Here is a 20,570-nt window from a genome sequence, read left to right as displayed (position 1 = left end):
ACGCAGATGCGCAAATGCATTCATGCAGAAAATCCTTGCCTTTAATCCAATTCCTCACGCTTTATTAAAACAGAGCCAGAGAGATGGAGTCAGACAGGGACCATGATGAAGAGACTCACCATGAAGAGGAGGCTCACATTACACAAACATATACTAACACACATACACACACACACACACACACACACACTGTGAAAAAAAAGCACAAATCAAAGGAAAATGAGATATGGAGGACTGTAAAAAGAAAAAAAATGCAGATTCTCTCTCTCTCCTCCTCTCATTTTCTCCCTCACAGAAAACACATCCAAACATGACACATTTATGCCTCCTCACAAAGCTGAGGGAGATTAACACAACAACCACAGTGTGCAGTCAGACTGTTAGATTTATAGACCTACAGGCGGCTCTGTTGGGTCATATCAGGCCAGGCTGCTGTCCACTCTCCAATCCCTCCGCTCTTCCCTCTCTACACACCCTTTCATCATCATTTGATCATCTGCTCTGAAAAGGAAGGTGATTTACTGCACCGCACAATTCAGCCGTGTGTGTGTGCATGTTCATGAGGCATTTCTGTCAGGGGCAGGGCATGTTTTATTTGTTGGTCTCTATATTTCGTGATGTCTGGTTGTGAGTCCTTGCCCAAAATAAACAACAATGGTAATTATAAAGGATTAAGGCCAGTTTCCGTCAGAGGACTGGACTCTCTACTGCTCATCGGAGGGTCAGAGGAAGTCCGAGGTCTCCCAGCCTCACCGCCGCGAGCTGGAAGGAACTGGAGGCTTGTGCTTTGTACCTAACAAACACACACACGCACACACACACACACCCAAGCAAACAGTGAAGCTAAAGACACGTTTATGTGCCTGGAAGAGGTGCTGCTGTTTACAGACAGTGTGAAGATCACAGGCAGAGACATGTGACGTGAATCAGGGATGCATCACACACGTTAAGCTGCAGTTTACTAACCCTAACCTTTGACCTCACCTCTTACACACACTTAAAATCACACGTTGAGGACTGTGTTTGTAGTTCTTATAAACGCGTCGGCCCCTGATGACAGGTTTTCCTCAGTGTGTCCTTGAGCAGCGAGCTGAATTCCTGAACTCATTCACCTGTGTTTACCGCACAACATTCACCCAATCACACTTCACAGATACAACCTCGTGAAGGAAGATGCCAGAAAACAAAACTCACTCCGTGCAGATGTTTGTTGCAAACATTCATCTCTCTGTGCAGATGTTTGCGTGCACTATAGCTTCACATGTGACATGGTTCGTGCTGTGAGGGCCAAATCTCATGCAAGACTGATACAGTGAGACAGAGAGGATAAGAAAGTAGCATCTGGACTCTTGAAGTTACATTGGAACGTGACTCATCCATATAGCAGCTGGGCTTCCTTGTATTTTAATGCCAACAACAATATATAACAGAACTACAAAGGTTAAAGGGGAAATCTGGCTGAATTTTCCTCATAGCTGCAAACTGGAAAGATCATTATCATTATCAGTGAGGAAATGATGCAAGTGACATGAACACATTTGTCAACTAAACAATGACATATCAATATCTGTAGGATATCTACCCACCAGACGTTCTAGCTCTGCTTAAAATCTTTGCTGTGGCATTGAAATATTGCGAGCACTGCCACCGTTTTTCTTTTCAGACAGGATGAAATATAGCCAACATTAGCAGGCATAAAAGAGCCACGACAATCTAAAACCACTTTAAGTCGTCCTTTTGTTGAGTTTATTTCCTTAAAGTAGCTTTATTTTATCTTCAGGAAACTGTTCTGATTCAGCCTAATTTATGTTGGCTGTTTTAACATCAGTAAGTCATTACCACCTTCATTTTAAAAGTGTGTAACAAACAAGTTGGCTGGCATTCGCAGCGAATTTATAAAATCACTCATTGTGAAAAAGATTACAAGATAAAAATGGGAAAAAGCCGCATAAATTAGCACCCGAACTCACATTGTCACCCAAACATCTGGACGCCTCCTCTCCCCTCAGTCCTGTCAGCATCAAGCTTCTCTACAAATCATTCTCCATGATAACAGAGCGGGGTAACTTAATCACTGACACGTTCATCTTCTGAGAGGACTGTCTGCGCCACATGTCCAACATCCACGCCAGAAGAAAAAAAAGAGAGAAGAGGAAGAGGAAGGAAGGGAGGCAGGAGAGAGAGAGAGAGAGAGAGAGAGAGAGAGAGAGAGAGAGAGAGAGAGAGCCCAGACCCACTGTCAGCTCAGTGAAGCAGAGAGGGAGGGAAACACTCGCCGACATGGAGACGATTCGCTGGGAAAAACACAGACACGCATACAGATTAATTTAAAGAGGGGAAAAAAAGTGCTCTGTTCTTTATTCATAGACTCTATAAACCTATAAACATCCATACCAGGCACAGAGGCCTTCCTGTACATATGTGGGCTGGCATAAACACAGATGCACCGAAGCACGCGTTCACGTCTCCAAGTTACAGACTCTGCAGCATTTAAGAAGTCTAAAAATATCTGAGCCAGACATGCAGCGTGCACACATACATACACACACACACATACACACACATACACAAACACAGCAGAGGAGCGGTGGTGAAGCTGAGGACACAGCAGGGCTGGCTGCCTGGGGGAGTCAGCAGAAGGTGAGCAGAGATAAGGCTGTGTGATTGTGACTGCATGTCAGAGAGAATCTGCACACCACAACAGTTCAGCATGCTCTGCACCTCTCTCACACACACTCCACAACACACACACGCACGCGCGCACACACACACACACACACACACATAAACTTTTATATATGCAGTCCACATCACCTGCAGCAGTGTACCAAAGCAGGGAATTTAGACAACACGTTCCCCGTGTGTGTGACTTGAGTTTCTGGTGTATTACAGAATTTATTTCCACAATCGCTGGTCTGCTCCATCTAAGCAGCCTGACACACCAGGCCGACCTCAGAGAGCTGCTGATGGCAAAGGCCGAATGATCAAACAGTGTCTGTTAAGAGTCGCACTTGAGCATACAGCAAAGACTTCAGCTGTTAGCAAGCTGACCACTGCTGCCACGCATGTGCGTTCTGTGCGTCCATAAGAGGAAGTAACTGACCCGTCTGTGTTCAGTGTGTGATCCAAACCTAGCATTAATGCACAGATGTAAATGTGTCTCAACAGTCAAGTACACGTCCACTAAAACGTTGCAGAGCTGTCGGTCTGCAGTCTTTTGTTTGTGGAATTAAAAAAAGAGGTGAAAATTAACCGTGTATGGACTTCCTGCTGCACAGAACTCACCGATTTGCTCGACTAGAACAGACTGTCAGTCAGCTCCGCCTTACCGGCTGCCTCTGCTGCAGATTGAACCTGCTGCATCAGCCTGATTAGAGCCAAGGCTTTAAATGCCATGGACAGTGTGTGTGTGTGTGTGTGTGTGTGTGTGTGTGTGTGTGTGTGTGTGTGTGTGTGTGTGTGAATGGATGGATGGATGGATGGAAATTTTCATGTGTTATAAAAAAAAAAAAAAGAACAATACCCTGTTGCAAGTCTCCCTCAGAAGACCTCCAGCTCCAGGTCTGGTGGGCAATCAGTTATTTTGTGTTCTGTTGTGTATCTACATATTTTGTTTATGAGTTTAGAGAGGAAAGAAAGAGAGAAAGAAAGAAAGAAAGAAACACATGTAAACATAAAGGTATTTTCTGGGTCTATCAGCATACAAACCCTGTTTTACTGTTGAGGCAGTTCTCAGCAGAAAGCAGGGCCAAAGCACTTTGCATGTAAATGTTAAAACCTAATTTCAGCTGCGACTTTGAGGCCTTCTGATGTGCTGATCTCAGGCCTTGACCACAGTGATGGAGATAAACCTGAAAGCACAGTTCACTGCTGAAAGTTTTCTGTCGACTCTGGCACTTTCTGAACAATTTCTGAAAGTTTTGCTGCCCTCACTGACAAACACGTCTTTTTCTCTGCTCATCTCTTTTTGCTCTGCAAACAACATCGTTTCTGCTTCACCAGAGCCATGTGTTGTCTTTGTTATACTTTTTGTGTGTCTGTTGTCAGATGAAGCACAACTAAATAGTGATTTGATAAACTGTCACAACTGCTGCATCACAAATTAGGATTCAATGCTCAAACTGACTTTTGACAAAGCTGAAAACAAATGTCAGCGACAAACCCCGCATTAAGTAATCACATGAAGAATCACAGGCAGCAGCAGACAGCTGTTTGTGAAAAGTCAAATAACAATCATGTGTCAGCCAATCAAAAATCTGTTTTTTTTCTCTAATATGCACATTTTGGAGGATGTTTTGAAAAGCTCCATTTTTACTGGAGAAACTCGATGGCTTTATGGAGACGGAGACAGAGAGAAAAGGATCTTTGCAGTGTGTAGTTTTCATGGTCTGTTTCAATCTTCACTCACGTTTCTCACAACTGACAATTACTCTGATTTCCCCCAAAATGGCAAGAGAATTAAATGTATTTATTCTGGAATTTAACAAAGACGAATGATTTTTTTTTTTTTTTAACAAAACACAGCTTTGTGTTTCTAAAATGATTTCAGCACATGAAATGAGTTTTCAAAAGGGCAGTGGAGAGGCTTTCAACATTTAGAAACTTATAGTAAGACGTAGCGGAGTTTTCAATAAAACCATCTCAATTTGATTCACTGCACCCTGTATAATAAAGTAGATGTGATAAACATCTCTACCTTTTCATCCATCAAGTCCTTATTGGACATTCACCACCCTATACAATATCCACACTGGGCTGGACCACCGGACTACACCAAACTCACTCTACTAACTGTCTTCTGCTCCAGGTCCTGTGGGTTTACTCTGAACTGCCTTTTAGTTTTTGTTCACCAAACACATGAAATCAGCAACAACACACTCTCAACACACGTTCACTACCCCCACACAATTCAAGAAGATGATCTCAAACCACTTCACCTTAGTGTGCAGATGCTTTCACTGAGTATTGTCCTCTTTTGAAATATAACTTTGTGTATTTTTGTGCATCTCAACATCACTGCAAATGAGGGAAACCTCAATGATTCTCAAGGCTTAAATAAATGAAATGAAATCATTTAGACATGGAGCAAATTAGTCACAGAAGTTCTGGCAAAACCCTCCATGGAGTAGATGAACGAAGCCTGAGGATAACAAGTGATTGTAAGTTCACTAAGCTGCTCCGTAACTTACTGTAATGACATGTTTCCTGCAACTAAGAGCACAGTGGAAGACTGACACCTGCAATATTATATCTTCACACTTGTCAGTGTCATAAAACACAACAAACACAACCATGCACAACAGAAGCAAATCTAACTCTTTTTACTGCATCTTGTGCAACTGCTCCAGTAACACTACAACGGCTTTTAAACAGCTCGTCTTAGAGCTTTGTTCAGACATCAGCAAAAGGGAATTTCTTTATTTTCAAAAACATATATAGTGGCTTCATCCTTATTTATTTGACAGAACATGTTTGTGCTCAAACCTGCTTCAGATGCTACAAAAGAACATTTTTAGAGATAAATTCTGTGAGTCTCCCATAAAAAAAACAAACTCAGGTGCTCTGTAGGAGAAGTTAGTTATCAAGTGCTTTGGTCAAGGATACATAGACTTTACATTCATTCCCTCAGCTGTCTTGGAAATTAAACTGTTGAATAAGCCTGCTTCCTTGAGCGTCAGTCCACTGGTACCTTCGAAATATCTTCTGAGGGCTCGACATTGAACTTTACAGATCTGTCACTGAGATGAGATGATTTCACTTCCTTTGAAAAATGTAACATCTGGATGTGAGAAAACGCCTGTTTGAAACAGCCACGCTCTTTTACAGACACACACACGCAAACATAAAAACATACATGCATCCGAACATGTGATCATTCCTGGAGGGCAGATGTAAGCCGTGTGATTGGTTGATTCAGACAGAAATATTCCCGCTCATCACCGTGTTTCTCAGTGAACAAACTAAGCAGCCGTGTACGACTGTGACCCCTTGGTCTTCGGACAACCTGCCCCTACTAAAGATCCACTCATATGATAATTAACCCCTGAACTGTCTCTAAAGTCTTTTTAATTTCTACATATTCATTTTTTTTACAGGTGTGTGTGATCTGATTGGCTGTTTCTCTTATGTGTTTTAAGTGTTTTCTTTAGTGTGCACCCTTTTGGCAAGGCTGAGGACCAGGAGCGTGAACAAGTCAAGCCTAACTGAGACACTGATTCCTCTGCAGTAGAGTCCTAATCGAGGCTGTGACTAGAATGACAAAAATGTCCAACTTCACTCCAGCTGCATCTCTCCCAGAAGCACAACCATCAAACACAACCAGCACTTAATTAGCTTCTCACTTTCTGACTTCATTCAGCTCTGCTCCACTTGCTTGCGTGCGTGTGTGTTTGTGGTGTGGGTTTGTGTGCGCGTGTGTGTCTTCAGCCCAAGGCTCTGTCTGAACAAATTTCAGCAAATAGAATCCAATTTGTTTAACTTCTGTTGAATACAAGTAGGGGGGATTGGCGCATGGAGGCTGGTGACAGTGTGTGGGATTGTGTTAATCTGCGTGGCCCTATTGTGCGAGGCAGTCTCACGAAAATCCAGTGGCACAGCAGTTTATCCAATGTTCTGCATTTATATCTACTTTTACAAACAAACCGCTGGTCAGTCAAACAGCAGCAGCACCTGAGTCCTACCTGTGTTACTTGGTATTTTGCCATTGCTGATCTGCTTGAGTCTCTTCTGGTGGGATTTGCCGTTGTAGTGAATTTGGGCCTGTGCGGCTGAGTTGAGCTGGATGTTGCAGACCTCACACAATGTGTAGCTCCGCTGCTTCCTCTCCCTTTTGGCTCTGTAGAGTGCAGAGGGCACAACGCCCCCGTGTGACTGCTCATCTGTTACTGCGCCATCGTCCTGGGTGTCGCTGCAAGTCGACGCGACGTCCATCTGAGCTCCCAGCTCGGCGCCAAACCCCCTCCTGTCCAGCTCGGTGTTCGGCAGAGCAGATGGGCTGAACGGACGTTTCATACCTGTGGCAGAAGAAGAGGGCAGGTAAATACCAAAGACAGCACAGTGAAGAGGAGGGAAGATGCTGGGGCTGAAGCGTCAGACCGCACCATGCTCTAAAGTTTTTCAGAGTACACATCAGATGCTCCTTTCCCTTTCCAAAGCATCTCAGTGTTAGCATGAGCAAGGTGTTAGCACGCCCCCACTGCAACAGAGTGAGGCTGTGTGTCACATCTCCCATGGATGGAGGTATCACTCTCCCCAGCCTGGCCCGACCAGTACAAAGCCACCCTGTTAAAACCTGATAGCCACAGGGGACACACAGGATAAAATACCCATGATTCCTGAAGCTTTGTAGAAGAGTGTGTGGAATCTGACCCCACTCCTGTCTGATGTAAGCCCTGCCTGTCAGCACCCGGTGACACCTGCACTGTAACACACGCACGTGAAGACATCATCAGGAGACAATCAAAAGACAGACATGGTCACAAGTGCAGACATGATCACACTGCACAGAGCTGAGTGCAAGTGGTGGCGGTGGTCCTGGGGTGCGACGACACACCACTTGGGGGAGACAGAGTGCTGCAGTGCGGCTCTCTTGAGGACCAGCGAACCCCCTCTGTCAAGCTGCTTGATGACTCCATGCCCGCCCGCTGTCTGTGCAGAGCTGCAAGCCAAAAGGCTGCAGCAGTGGCTGAGCTGCCTCTGTGGGGGACTGGATCACAGGAAAACAACTGGGAGTCTGTGGCTTATGAAACAGCTCTGATGATGTTTGCAGGAATTTAAGTTCAAATCAGAACGGCAACAAACATATTACATATCTGTTGTGTATGAGAGCTTAAGCTGGGACACTTCTCCTATGTGTTATGTTTGTACAGGTAGCTGTGAAGACCTGTGAAAACCTGACTGATGGAGATGTGCCGGGGGTTAACAGGAAAACAGGACAGTGATGTCAAAAGAGACAAACAAGCAAACACAGGTCTGTCGGTAAAGGCTGCTGCTTGAACACCTCAGATTTTCCAGGCAGAGCCGTGTGGTCAGAGAAGAAGCTTTCCCAGGAGAGAGCGTCACGGAGGAGAGCTGTTTGTTTCACATGCTGCTACTGTCTCTATAAATAAATGAATAGGTAGGTCTACAGTAGCTCTGTGAAGGATTGAGACATCACCAATGGAAAAAGTCCCTGAAATGCACCCAGCTGTGCATTTCTGCTGCTGGCTTATTGCCTCCGCCTCGAGTTATTTACGTAAACACCGAAACCGCTCACACACACACACACACACACTCTCATACACAGAGACCAAAGTAAAGTTGAGTCTATGATGCATGCATACCTACATGCATGAAAAAAACTCTCACACACACACACACACACACACACACACACACACACACACACACACACACACACACACACAGTGCTTGAAAACACATTAGGGCAAGCAGCCTCTCTGAAAGCTGCTATTCATGTTGCCAATCTGGGAGCACTCAAGAGGCTCCATCAGATGTTTTCTCAAAAGCTTTGAGCAACACTGCTCTCTGGCACCGAATGAAAAAAATCTCTGTGGTCCTCAACCACGCAACCTCCTCACACTCCTGCCAAACTACTCAGCTACCCACCCGGAATTAGCACGGCTATAAAAACAGAACCCTCACAATGAAGACCTACAGAGCATATTACATCCCCTCTGTCCTCCATCACAACCTTGCATCCAGAGTCAGTTTGTCACAGAACATAAAACGTCATAAAAAACTGACATAAAAAACTGACATAAAAAGCAGCTCGGCTCCTCTGACAGGCAACGCTGGGTCCCGACCTCAGGTTTGCAATTCTGTGATGTAGTTTAGCCTCCTGCAGAGGTGACTAAACCATGACTGTTACCATAACGACCAGTCGGGCACAGATGTGAGAAAATCTTCTCATTGTTAAAAAAACAGAACATTTAGCTTTGAATGCTAACAGTGATTTTTTTTTTTTTTTTTTCAATTTGCAATTTGCTGGAAATAAAACTGACCCTTGAACCTCTGTGGATATTCAGCAGCATAACTCTGAACCAGGCAGAGTGCAGAGAGTATTTTTGCCTGCTTCACCATCTGCTTTGTTGCAGTACTACAGGAGAACTCTTTTATATTCCCATGAAAATATCTTTTGTAACTAAATTATTCAAAAAGTTTTTCACATCATAAATGTGCAGTTTGGCATCAAGTCTGGTACAATTTGGATTTCATTTTAAAAGACCTTCACTTTTTTAAATAACTGAGGACTTATTTTCTCCATCAGCTTTTTACCCTGAGTGGAGGGGTCCTACATGGGCACACTGTTCGCTGAGATTATTTCAGATTTGAGATTTCTCATTTTCTTTTTGTTCCAGAGTTGTTTTCCATCAGGTTTGAAGAATCTACTGACAGTCTGCTGTTTTTGTCTCTGTCACTGAAACCACATCCAAACAATGCAGATGAAGCTGCAGCAACTAGCTGAAATTTTGAGTGTTAATTCATAACTTTAATGACACACCTGAAGCTTTGACTGACTTAATGTTTCAGAAAAATTCTTACGATTGGAAGCCGAGTTTTCAGGGGCTTACGCCAATAGACAAAAATTTAACAAACAATACATACAGTACGTTTTATGCTCTTATGTGCCTTTCTCATAATGTCTATGAATGGTGAAGCATGGATGGAGGAAGGAGTGGATGCTGTGTCCGGGGACGTGTCTATAACCTGGACGCACTTCACTTGAACCGGGAGCGAATGAATGAGCTGCTTTCACGTGTCTGTGAATCCAGCTGCTGAATGGAGGCTAACCAGGACCGAAAGACCTATAAAGGTTTCACCTGTGCGTATGTAGTCGTGTTTACACTGATTGGTCCACAGGGACTTTGAAGACCGTTTCAGAAACTGTGAGAGACAAGAGCCCATGCGGCGGCTGCACACAGAGATCTGTGGGGCTGACGCAGGACAGGAGATTGTCAGGGGGTAACCCTGGGGGAGGAGAGGGAGGGCAGGCGGCTCTGCCAGCCTTGCCATGTCCGCTGTTTCCGCTGTCTGATGTGCTCCCTGCACGCCCACGCTGCACACCCTCCTCCCTTGGCACATGGGAACCATCAATCACGGCTGTGATCTCGCTGAAAGACCCAGGCTCACCCAGCAGAGCAGCTCAGCAATAAAAACGCTATTTATGATCTTGTGTCTGCTGCTCACTGATCCTGAAATACTAGAGCACTTTCCCCCAGCTCAAACCAGCTTTAACCACAGGCCCACCTCGGAGAGCAGCCCCCCCACCCAGCCGCCGTGGCCACAGTTGGGCATGGGTGGGGTTGGGGGGCACGGGCTCTCCCTGGTGGAGGCAGAAACTGGCCTCCAGGTGGGCCAGTTCAAACACTGCAAGCACGTTAGCAGCTATTAAATCACACTGATGAGAGGGGGACACTGAGATGTTCAGGCCAGTGAGATTCTCGTACATGTCACATGACCACATATAATACAGGAAGACACACACACACACACACACACACACACACACACACACACACACACACACACACATCCATGTGTACAGTTACAAGCACAGTCGTAAACACAAGTTGTCCTCTGATTCTGTAAACAAGGAGCACGCAATTCAGCAAACATGAGGCATTTACACTTGACTAAATATATCCACTGCTGCCCACAGCACAAGGACTGACCTCCCAAATATACACAAACACAAATAAACAACAACAAAAATGAAAATCACAGAGGAGACAGAGAGATAGTTGCACATGCATGAAGGAAAATGTAGCCAGAGGGAAAGACTCCTGACTAAACAGCTGGATGCAAAAATATCAAGTTGTTAGGATTCCTCACCGTTAAGCAGTCCTGACACTGAGGACTGGAAGCAATGTGACTGTGAGGGAGGATACTCTGCTCCCCTGTGTGACATGTATCAGACGGGTAAGGATCAAAATTCTCCTGACAATCAGCCAGAGCTCCGGGCATTTCACCGCATAAGGTCAGTGATGGCAGAGACACATGGAAAAGTGAGAGAGGGGAGGAAAAGGAGAGAGAGAGTTTTGGTGAAGGGAGCACAAAGACCTGTGTATAATTGGCATCATCAAAGTATCATTACTGTCATTACTGCTGTATTGTCATTACTGCGACTACAGAACGGGCTTGAGGTCTTTGAAGCTCCGTGTCTTTGTGTCCAGTGCATCAGTGTTGATTATGTGAAGTCCAGCCTACAGTTCCCTAATGAATGTAATTATACAGGAGTCAGTTTTGTGCTTGTTGAAAGAGCAGCTTGGACCACAGTGTGGCTGGCTCGGCCGTTGAAAGCTAAGGCTGAGTGTTTTCCGTCCCTGTCACCCTGAGCCCGAGCCCGAGAGTAAATAAAAAGCAGTGGCACATAAATTGATGTGTTTTCTCTAATCTTTGTTTGCAGCAGTCCTTTGGCAGCGCACAGGGAGGGCATTTGTTCTGTGTGTGTGTGCGCGTGTGTGTGTGTGTGTTTACTTGTGCATGCGTTTGCTTCATGAATGAGTGTGTGCCAGAGTGTCCCGGGGAAATTTATACAGCATCAGACTGATCCTATCACCAAGGCTGCACCGGGTTTGTGTGCGTACGTGACTGTGGGTGCTGTTGCATATATATGTGTGTGCGTGAATGTGTGGAAGCCTGTGAAGGTTGGCACACACACACACACACACACACACACACACACACACACACACACACACACCGGAGAGATGGTATTAGAAAAGATAAGAGGAAAAAAAAGTCTTTTGATGAAAGAAACAGGCTAATAGAGAAAGGACGGCTTATCTACCAAACAACAAAGCTGCACATCCAGTGTCAACACACCAATTTTACATTCACTGTCAGAAAAAACAGGACTTCTATCTCGGTTCCATCAAGTGCAAACGCCTTCGCAGAAAAGACAGTATCAACTTTGTCCCTCTTTGCAGCAACTGCAGATTTCTGACACACAAAGGACACGTTATAGTCGGAGTAGGTTATGGTGGAGAGCCTGTAGACTTTACAGCAGCACCTAATCTTCTTTACCCCCACAGCCCTGTGGGCCTACGTCAGCTGAACATCACTGACATCACTCGCCGTGTTTTTCAGTGAGGTTGTTTGAACTGATTTGAAACTGGATGTTATTTTAACTTCATTAATTATGCAGCAACAAATTTTTTCAGATAACTTTTAGCTGTTTATTTCTTCTCCTCCTCCCACTCACTAACTGCTTTTAGCTGCTCTCGGTCGCAGCACGTGGCGTCCAGGTGTTACAGCTGATTGTGTGTGTTGGTGTCCTGTTTGTGTAGTTGGCCAATTCCAGCTGCTATTTTATTTGTCATTGTAAAAATGAAAATTAAAAATCAGCATCACACCAATTTTTAATCCTATTTTATTCATCTTCTAAACATAGTTATCTGAATATACGTTGTTTTTAAACACTAAAAAGTTAAAAAAGTAGAGAATGACTTAATTTTGTGGAGTATGTTGTCATGGAAATCCGTCCAAACATCATATATCATTCGGGAGAGACGTACTGCATCACCAGGCCGAACGCCCGACTGGCATCCCCCCCATCCCTGGAGCTGCTGCTAACGTGGCTGTGACTGAGGTTTTAAACTGACAGCTCTGTTACGATGGAGACATTACTGTTGCTCTTTCCTTGCAGCAGTTAAACCAGAAAAAAAAAAAAAAAAAAAAAACCCAAGCATTTATGGGGAGTATTTGCCACATCCAGACTAGCTCAGGTAGACAGTTGGTGTCTCCTCTGTCCGAGCTCAAGGTCCATCTTAGCTGAGCATCTTCTGCACCGCCCCTGCTTGTGCTTTTCAACCTTTAATGCTGCTTTCCCTTCCTGAGCTAAGCACATCGTCAACGATCGCTCTTCTCTAAGTTTCACTTCTTTGCTTGTTCTCAGACTGATGTATTTCCCACGTCTCCAACGCGCAGCCCCCTGGGAACAGCTACTAATGTGTGGTGGATGGTCTCAAATTGTGTGAGAGACAGACACTCTTTCTTGTTCTTTGAATGTGTGCCGTGTGTACGCACATACACAATTGGCTATTTATGTATGCAATACCTGTAGCTATGTTTCCAAGTATCCAGAGAACATGAGATCCATGTTTACATGTGCTGGTGTGGACTGTGCATTTATAACAGCGTGGTCAACAGCCTATAGATGCGTATTTTTCTAATTAATCCTGAGCACTGACAGAGAAAAACACAAACGAAAATCTTCTGCTTTTCTTTCTCTGGCTTTAATCTCTCTGGAGCACAGTTTAATCCATTCTTTGAGATTCTGTTAAAACTGATCAGCATTTAATTTTAAGTGCTCCCTGATAGAGAAATGAGTGGGGCTGTAAAGATGAGTATGTGTGAGTTATTTAACAGCATGTCTATTGAGGATGAGGAGGAACATCTGCTCATTTGCATGTAACTGTATGCAGATTGCTCTTTTGCTAAATCAAAAATAGATGCAAAATATGTTTCTTTCATTGAACTTTAACTTGAACTATTTCACAGGCATACTGTATATCTATAGTTTTTATAGCCCTGCCTACAATGTTATTATTAAATGACATATTTCATAGGGCCTCTCTTCCTGTGCTTGTACCATGCAGTCAGTCAAAACTAGCAAAAGAATGTGATGCCAAATACCAGATTTACAATTTGCAAAAAGCACACAACCACTGCACTGAATGGGCTGCCTCCATCCAGTGTGGCCCCATTCATTTTTCAACCACAAAAAAACAGACCGGTCCAGTTTTTGCACCACTATTCAAACATCCGTCTGCCTCAAGTGTGCTAAAGTTAGCCCGTGCAAGGAAAACAGGCCCATATTTGCCTTGTTCACATTTCACCACAATCTCAACTGGGGTACTGCCCAATAAGAGTAACCACAGACACTGGGAGAGGTTCCATACAAGACTAGATATACTTAGACAGGGACAAACCCAGGCTCAGCCACAGTCACAACACACACACACACACACACACACACACACACACACTGCACAGTCAGCCAGCTGCACGCACACACACACACACACACACACACACACACACTTATAAAGATGAGGAGGCACAATCGTTATTCTCATATCCTGCAGGGCAGACATTCTGGATGGCAATTTGTCCAGAGGCCTCGGAGGTGTTGATTTTACAATCTGCTTTGGACAGCGCCTTCAACCTGTCTGCCTGCTTCAGTAAACATCTGACACAGTCTCATGACAGCAGTATTGGGAAGACACGTTGAAAAATAATTTGCTCCCTACCAAGAGTACATCCAATTAATTTCATAATAATGAATGGCCGTCTTTATCCCAGGAGGCATCTGTTGGCTGATTCTGTGTGTCGCGCAAAAAGCTGGCAGTTTGAGAATCATGCCATCGGTGGGTTGGCGTGTGCCGAGGTATTCTGATGACCAGACTCAGAAATAGCATCAAGGACATTCGCCACCTCTGGCTTAGACTTTCATGCCTCAGAGGATCACTCAGACATATTAGTACTGACTAGCTCTGGCTTCCCCTTCACTCACTTTTACAGTAAACCGTGGCAGAGAAAGCAGTCCCACCACCCCCCGAGGACACTCTTCATTGTAGTTTTTCAATCATTTCAATGATAAATGACATAAGTTTACAGCCAGCTGTTTCACTCTCAAGGTTCAGACGGCGCTGTGCGCTCTCTGCTGTCAGACGTCTGGGGAATGGGATTAACTCAGAGCAGGCTGGACATAGATTTTGCAGAGTGAGTAGATGGATTTTTGCTCTCAGATAAGAGACTTTAATCCTGTACGTATTTAAAAATGATGAAACAGGCTAAGCAAGAATGATGAGCCTCTATCAACTCATCTCCTTCACTAAACACCAATGCAATTACTGTCTAAAGATTCTGGGCATCCTTCGAGCAAGACTCTTCTGAGGATGAGGAGTTCATAGGCTTCCAGACTAATCATTGCAAAACAACAAACACACACACACACACACACACACACACACACACACACACACACAAAGAAAAACAGCAGACTGCTCCTTTACTGAACAGCAGAGGAGAGGGTGAAACCTGTGAGAGAGAGAGTGAGAGTGAGAGTGAGAGTGAGTGTGTGTGTGTGTGTGTGTGTGTGTGTGTGTGTGAGAGAGAGAGAGAGAGAGAGAGGACAGACACACTGCAGGGAAGAAGTGAGTGTATTTTACACCAAATCTAAACTACAAGCAAAGTAAATTTAAATCCATTTTGATTCTGGTTCATATTAAGTCACAGCATTTTTTTTTAGTGGAGTGAAGAATCCCTGAAGCTGCTTCAGATTCATTAGATCAGAAAACACCAAGAGCGGGTCTGATTGTTCTTTTTTTGGCTCCTGTGTCTGGTTGAACTGCTCATTACTGGATCATCTGACTGAATTTGGTGACACTCTATTGGCTTCTAATGCTGGAGACTGTCCTCTGAGAAATAATCTTCTTTTTTTTCCTCATTACCCCTGTACTAAGAAAAATTTAACCCTCTGTGCTCTCATATTTACCCCCCTGTTGGACATTACCCTTCTCCCAGCCTGGACTTTCTCCTCTCCTCAACACTCCCTCCTGTCTCACCAGTGTGAGACTGAATTGTCCACACTGCACCCCGGAGTTATTAATGACAGATTTAATTGCTGCCCAATTTTGATAAGTATATAGTACCTTCAGGCCTAAAATTACACTTCAACATGCACCAACAGTTATCTGCAGAGAACATGCAAGCTCCCACACTCACACAGTGACAGAACCATATAATTTTCCCCACACGGCTTGTGTGACAAACACGTATTGCATGCACTCTGCAGACAACAGAGAGGCAGCTCTGGCCTGGATAGCATGACTGATGGAGATAGGAGGAAACAGACTGCCTCCAGGACAGAGGAGAGGAGGAGGAAGGATGGAAGTCGGGCACAGGTGCAGCGTTGTTTTTCACACAGACTATGAGTTTGTTAAGGAACTTTAACCTTCCTGCTTCCAGGTTCCTTCATTCACGCCTCGCTTCATGTAAACATGTTGCTCTGCTAATATTTTTCTATGTGGGTAGCTGATTGGGAGTCCTTAAATAAAAAGTACACCACAGTGAATCAGCTGGCATCTGTGGCTAGGAACGGCTTCTGGTCTGTTTCCCTTCATGGGGCAGAGGAGATGTGCACAGCAGACATTCCCCCACACAGCTTCTTATAAATCCATGAGTAACTGAGGAATCCATGCGGCTTTGACCACACACTATTTAGACAAGAATGACCAAAACAGACTCAGACACCTCCGCTGGCAGAGAGGGGGAGAGAGAGAGTTCAGGGCTGAATTTAATACAATCATGTTCGTCGTTTCTAGCAACACATCAGCACACGAGTCAGGGCTCTGCTGTAAATCTGCCACGGCAGGTTTAAAAAACTGTCACTGTGATGCTTTTATAGTGCGAACTCCGCTGACAGCCTCACCTTAAAGGCTTACCATGTTTCATTTGGAAAATGATCTTCAAAGGATTACTTGAATTACGCTGGGTGCAGGACTTTTTGGTGCTTAAACTTAGTTTACCTTAATAAAATTAAATAGCCACATTTCAAACAGTGAATTTATGTTTTACCTGGAAAGAACAAATTAGTATATGTTTAAGAGAAAAGGGTTCAAGTCAGTGATGTGTATTTAGGTTTGTTTGCTTTGCAATATTCTTTATTTTAAAATGACTCACTGGATATGGTGCTTTAATTATAGAAATATACTATATTTAATCCACATACAATGTGGTGATAAAACTTTTATCCTTAGAAATATTTTCACTGCCTTTTCATTCATGAAAAAATCCCCATGAATGTAACACACAGAAGAGACACAAAGGCCTGACATTAGTTTAAAACCCTTCATAGAGACATAGATTTAATTTGTCTACAGTCATTTTAGGTGTCTCTGCATGAGCCTGTTGTTGTGTCTAGATAGTGATTTATGACATCAGACTGACATCACTAATCCTGTGTTGTTTACACTGCACGTTGGAGCCTCGTTCTTTTATATATTGATTAAGATTCCCATAGATTAACTAAAGTGGCTGAGCGAGATGACATTTGGATTTAATGTCAACATTCATCAGTGTGAAGAAAACATGCATGGGAATGAAATACAACTTAAAACAGGAAGTGATCATGTATCAAGCTTTAATGCTGTCACGATTATTAAGCATGATCTAAAACTGCTGTGAGAGATATTTTAAATTATATAATTATTAATTATCAAGAGAACTCCTGTGTTTCTCCCAACAAACCTTTTGTTTCCAATAACAGGTCAGAGATGAGCAGATCAGCTTCCTCCTCCTTTCACCTTGACATGCTGCAAACCCACTCTACACCCACTTCCATTGTGGCAGAGTACGATGTCGAACAATGACAGGCTAATAACAACACTCCCTCTAACACAGCATATATCTGAGAGATTTTCAGCTGCCAGATTCAACCTGTCTCATGTTTTCTGTGCATTTCCTCTCTCTCTGGATCTTCCGGATGACACTTTCAAGGGAAGTTGATGCCAAAGCTGTGGTTGCTTACAAGCACTCCTAATGAGCTGCTCCTCATCATCGGTGTGCTGTATCTGGGCTCAGCTGGGTCGAGTTGTAATTACTGCGAGGATTTGATTGCATTAGCCTCATCCCTACCTGTCGTTAATGACATTATTTCTGTAGGAGGAAATTCAATAGACACAGAGAGCAGAGTTGGTCTCCTTCACATGTGGTTAGACACACTGACAAATTGCCTGCTCCACTGTAAACAAATGTAATGTAGTGGAGGGGGTCTTCATGATGGGACATGTAGACAAACAACTTCAACTCAAACCTTCTGGCATCAAAAGTGGAATTTCTACAGGAAGGGAAGCAAAATGGCCATCTTACGGTACAGAAGCTAAATGAAGACGGTCAACATGATCTAAACACATGCACATTCACACAGATGAACGGACACACACAACATCAGCGCTGCAGGAAGTGGTCTCAGAGGAAAGACCAAAGGCAGAGCTGTCGCAATAAAGAGAGATAAAGAGCACCACTGCTGCTGAAATGCTGCTTCAGCACGGGGGAACGAGAGCGGGATTCAGCTGCACATTGGCTATCTGTGTGTGCGTGTGTGTGTGTTTCGGTATCTAGGAGTGAGTATCCAACTGTATTATCCAGGGATCAGCCGTGGTGTTGATGCTGGCATGCAAGCTGTCCTTGCCAAAAAGCTGCCCCTGCATCCATCAGTCCCCGCTGCACTCACAGCGCCAGCTCTGACAAGAGGACGGATTACTTGCCAACAACTGAGGGCACTCGTTATTTATGTTGCCATGCTACTCAGAGAGACACACAAAGAGGATGAGGGAAATAATATATATAATATTATATATTACATACATTTCTTTATCTACAAATATTTCTTGCTTCCTCTGTGTGTCTCTCTGAGTAGCATGGCAACATAATATATATATGTATAAGTAAAGAAAAAAAAAAGGTTAAAAGCAACTAATGGTGTCCAACAAAAATAGAAAAACATGCTTAAGTTGTATTCCATGATTTCTTATTTGGTCACTTGAAGGCAAGAGAACAAGCTGTCAAACACTTGTTCTCTCAGCATGGAGTCATGGTCCTGGCCACCTGCCGACTCTACAGTAAGTCTAACATTCAAACTCCTGTTGGTAACATCTGGCTTTTTAGCTGCTAAATGCTCCACAATGTTCACCAGCTAGCTGCTAACTCTGTCTGCCATTTGGTGCTGGTGTAGTAATGTACAGAGGGTTTTGTCAAAGCTTCTTCATGAGTAAACATCTGCTGCTGCCTCAGTGCAGGGTTGTAGAGAGCAGAGCTGCAGGTGAGAAAACCAAAACAATGAACTAAAAGAGACTAAAATGACTCCACTGAGATGATGGAAGCTGGAGATGGGTGATGATAATCCATGAGTTTGTCATTATGAGCAAAACCTTTCACATAACACAGTAATTTTAGTCATTTTAGTAAAAAAAAAATACAGATAGGTGCAGCTTTAATATGATGTCTGCAGACCTTAGACGTAATGAAAAAAACATGATATAAGAAATGAAACGAGATTATTTGTCATTTAATTCCTCACAGGATTTACAATCTTTAAGCATGACTGCAAAGAAGGATCTGGGAACTTTAAAATGAGACATTATTTTCTCTGCTTCTTTACACCTGCCTGTTGGTGAGAAGCTTCACCAGCAAGTTGTAACACAGACATAGATTCACACTAACCTCAACACATTCGTCTCACACCCTTGCACGCAGGTAGGAGTCTCCACTGCAGCGAATATTGTAGCTGGGGTTGTGTTTTCCCCTCTGACATCGGTGTCTTTAACAGTGAAGCTGGAAAAACAAAACTGTGCCTCTTAAATTAGGGCTTCCTCACTCACCTTGTTTAAGATCTGCTGCAAATCAGCTAGATTTCAAATTTAACAATAACATAATATATAATAATCTTTAAATATACAAGATGATGCCAGCTCAACAAAACAAAAAAATAGTGTTATTACTATCTTGTTTTAGTTTACCTTGAAACAAGTTTAATAATCTAAAGATAATAGTGCTTGAAAAGTTGATTAGGAACAAGACTTGATCTCAACACGAGGTATTATGAGTGTCTTAAATCGCCTTTCTGCTGTGGATCCATGAGAAATAAAATCAGATGGTGATGCATTCAGCCCCTGCTGAGTTCATTTCAGTTAGACCTTCAAACAAGCCACTGCCACAGAGCTCCCACTGCACATGCTGCTGTTCATCACCACATCTCACACAAACAGCTTTCAGTCCTTATGTGGCCACAAGGGTGTGTCACTCACAGTAACGTCCCCCTGTAATATGTTTATTACTTATTTATTTTAATCTAATGTAGGTTCACCTAATCCAGATTGTTTTGTCAACAAGTTCATAGTGAGAGTTTTTTTTTTTTTCTTATAGGGTTAAATGAGAACAAGAATAAGACATGATCAACAACAAAGATAACATAACTACAAAATACAAGACACAAGGAACAAATAATTAACAATAACAACTGCAATAATCATACAGTACAACAAACAAAAAAACTTTAAAATCTCCAAGGTAAATGTAAGAATCTAGTTTGGGGCAGTTTGTGGTTTGTTCCATTAAACTGGTGCATAGACCCTGAAGCTAGTTCTGCCGGTGTTAGTGCGAGCGTGAGGGACACTGAGGGTCAAGCAGTTACTGGATCGTGTCCTGTGGAGACTGGATTGAAATGAGAGACGTGAGGTAGTTTGGAAGCTTTGACCGCAGAGCTTTACAGATAAATAACATGATGACGACTGTTTCTTCTTGATTGTAAAGAGTTCAGGTGTGAACAATGAGCTGCTGGCAGCCACAGAGACTGCACATTTCAGCCATGTGTTAGTATGAGCAAAGAAACACTATTTATATTTTAGATTTCTATTTCAGAGAACAACACAGTCATTACTCAACACAGCTGATACATTTGGCAGAATGGAAAGATGAATACTTAAATTAATTTAATGTGAGGATTTAAGTGACCGAGACTTCAATTTGTTATATTTCTGTGCCAAGAAAAAAGAGTAACTGTC

General features: G+C 43.4%; 1 protein-coding gene across 2 annotated transcripts in view; it reads right to left on the bottom strand.

The window, feature by feature from the left end:
* The window catches only part of znf385c (zinc finger protein 385C), a 145,722-nt gene that overhangs the window by 75,606 nt on the left and 49,546 nt on the right, over positions 1-20,570 (bottom strand). For both annotated transcript variants that reach the window (XM_071467609.1, XM_071467618.1), the window contains one exon: positions 6,681-7,013. In XM_071467609.1, the coding sequence (XP_071323710.1) occupies positions 6,681-7,013 (333 nt within the window). The remainder of the gene's footprint in view (positions 1-6,680; positions 7,014-20,570) is intronic.

The sequence above is a fragment of the Trachinotus anak genome, unplaced genomic scaffold (genome assembly GCF_046630095.1).
Source record: "Trachinotus anak isolate AG129_WGS33_773 ecotype Australia unplaced genomic scaffold, CSIRO_AGI_Tana_v1 ptg000003l, whole genome shotgun sequence".
Classification (NCBI taxonomy): Eukaryota; Metazoa; Chordata; class Actinopteri; order Carangiformes; family Carangidae; genus Trachinotus; species Trachinotus anak.
Note: the sequence above shows the minus strand (reverse complement) of the source record. Positions and strands in the feature narration are given on the sequence as shown.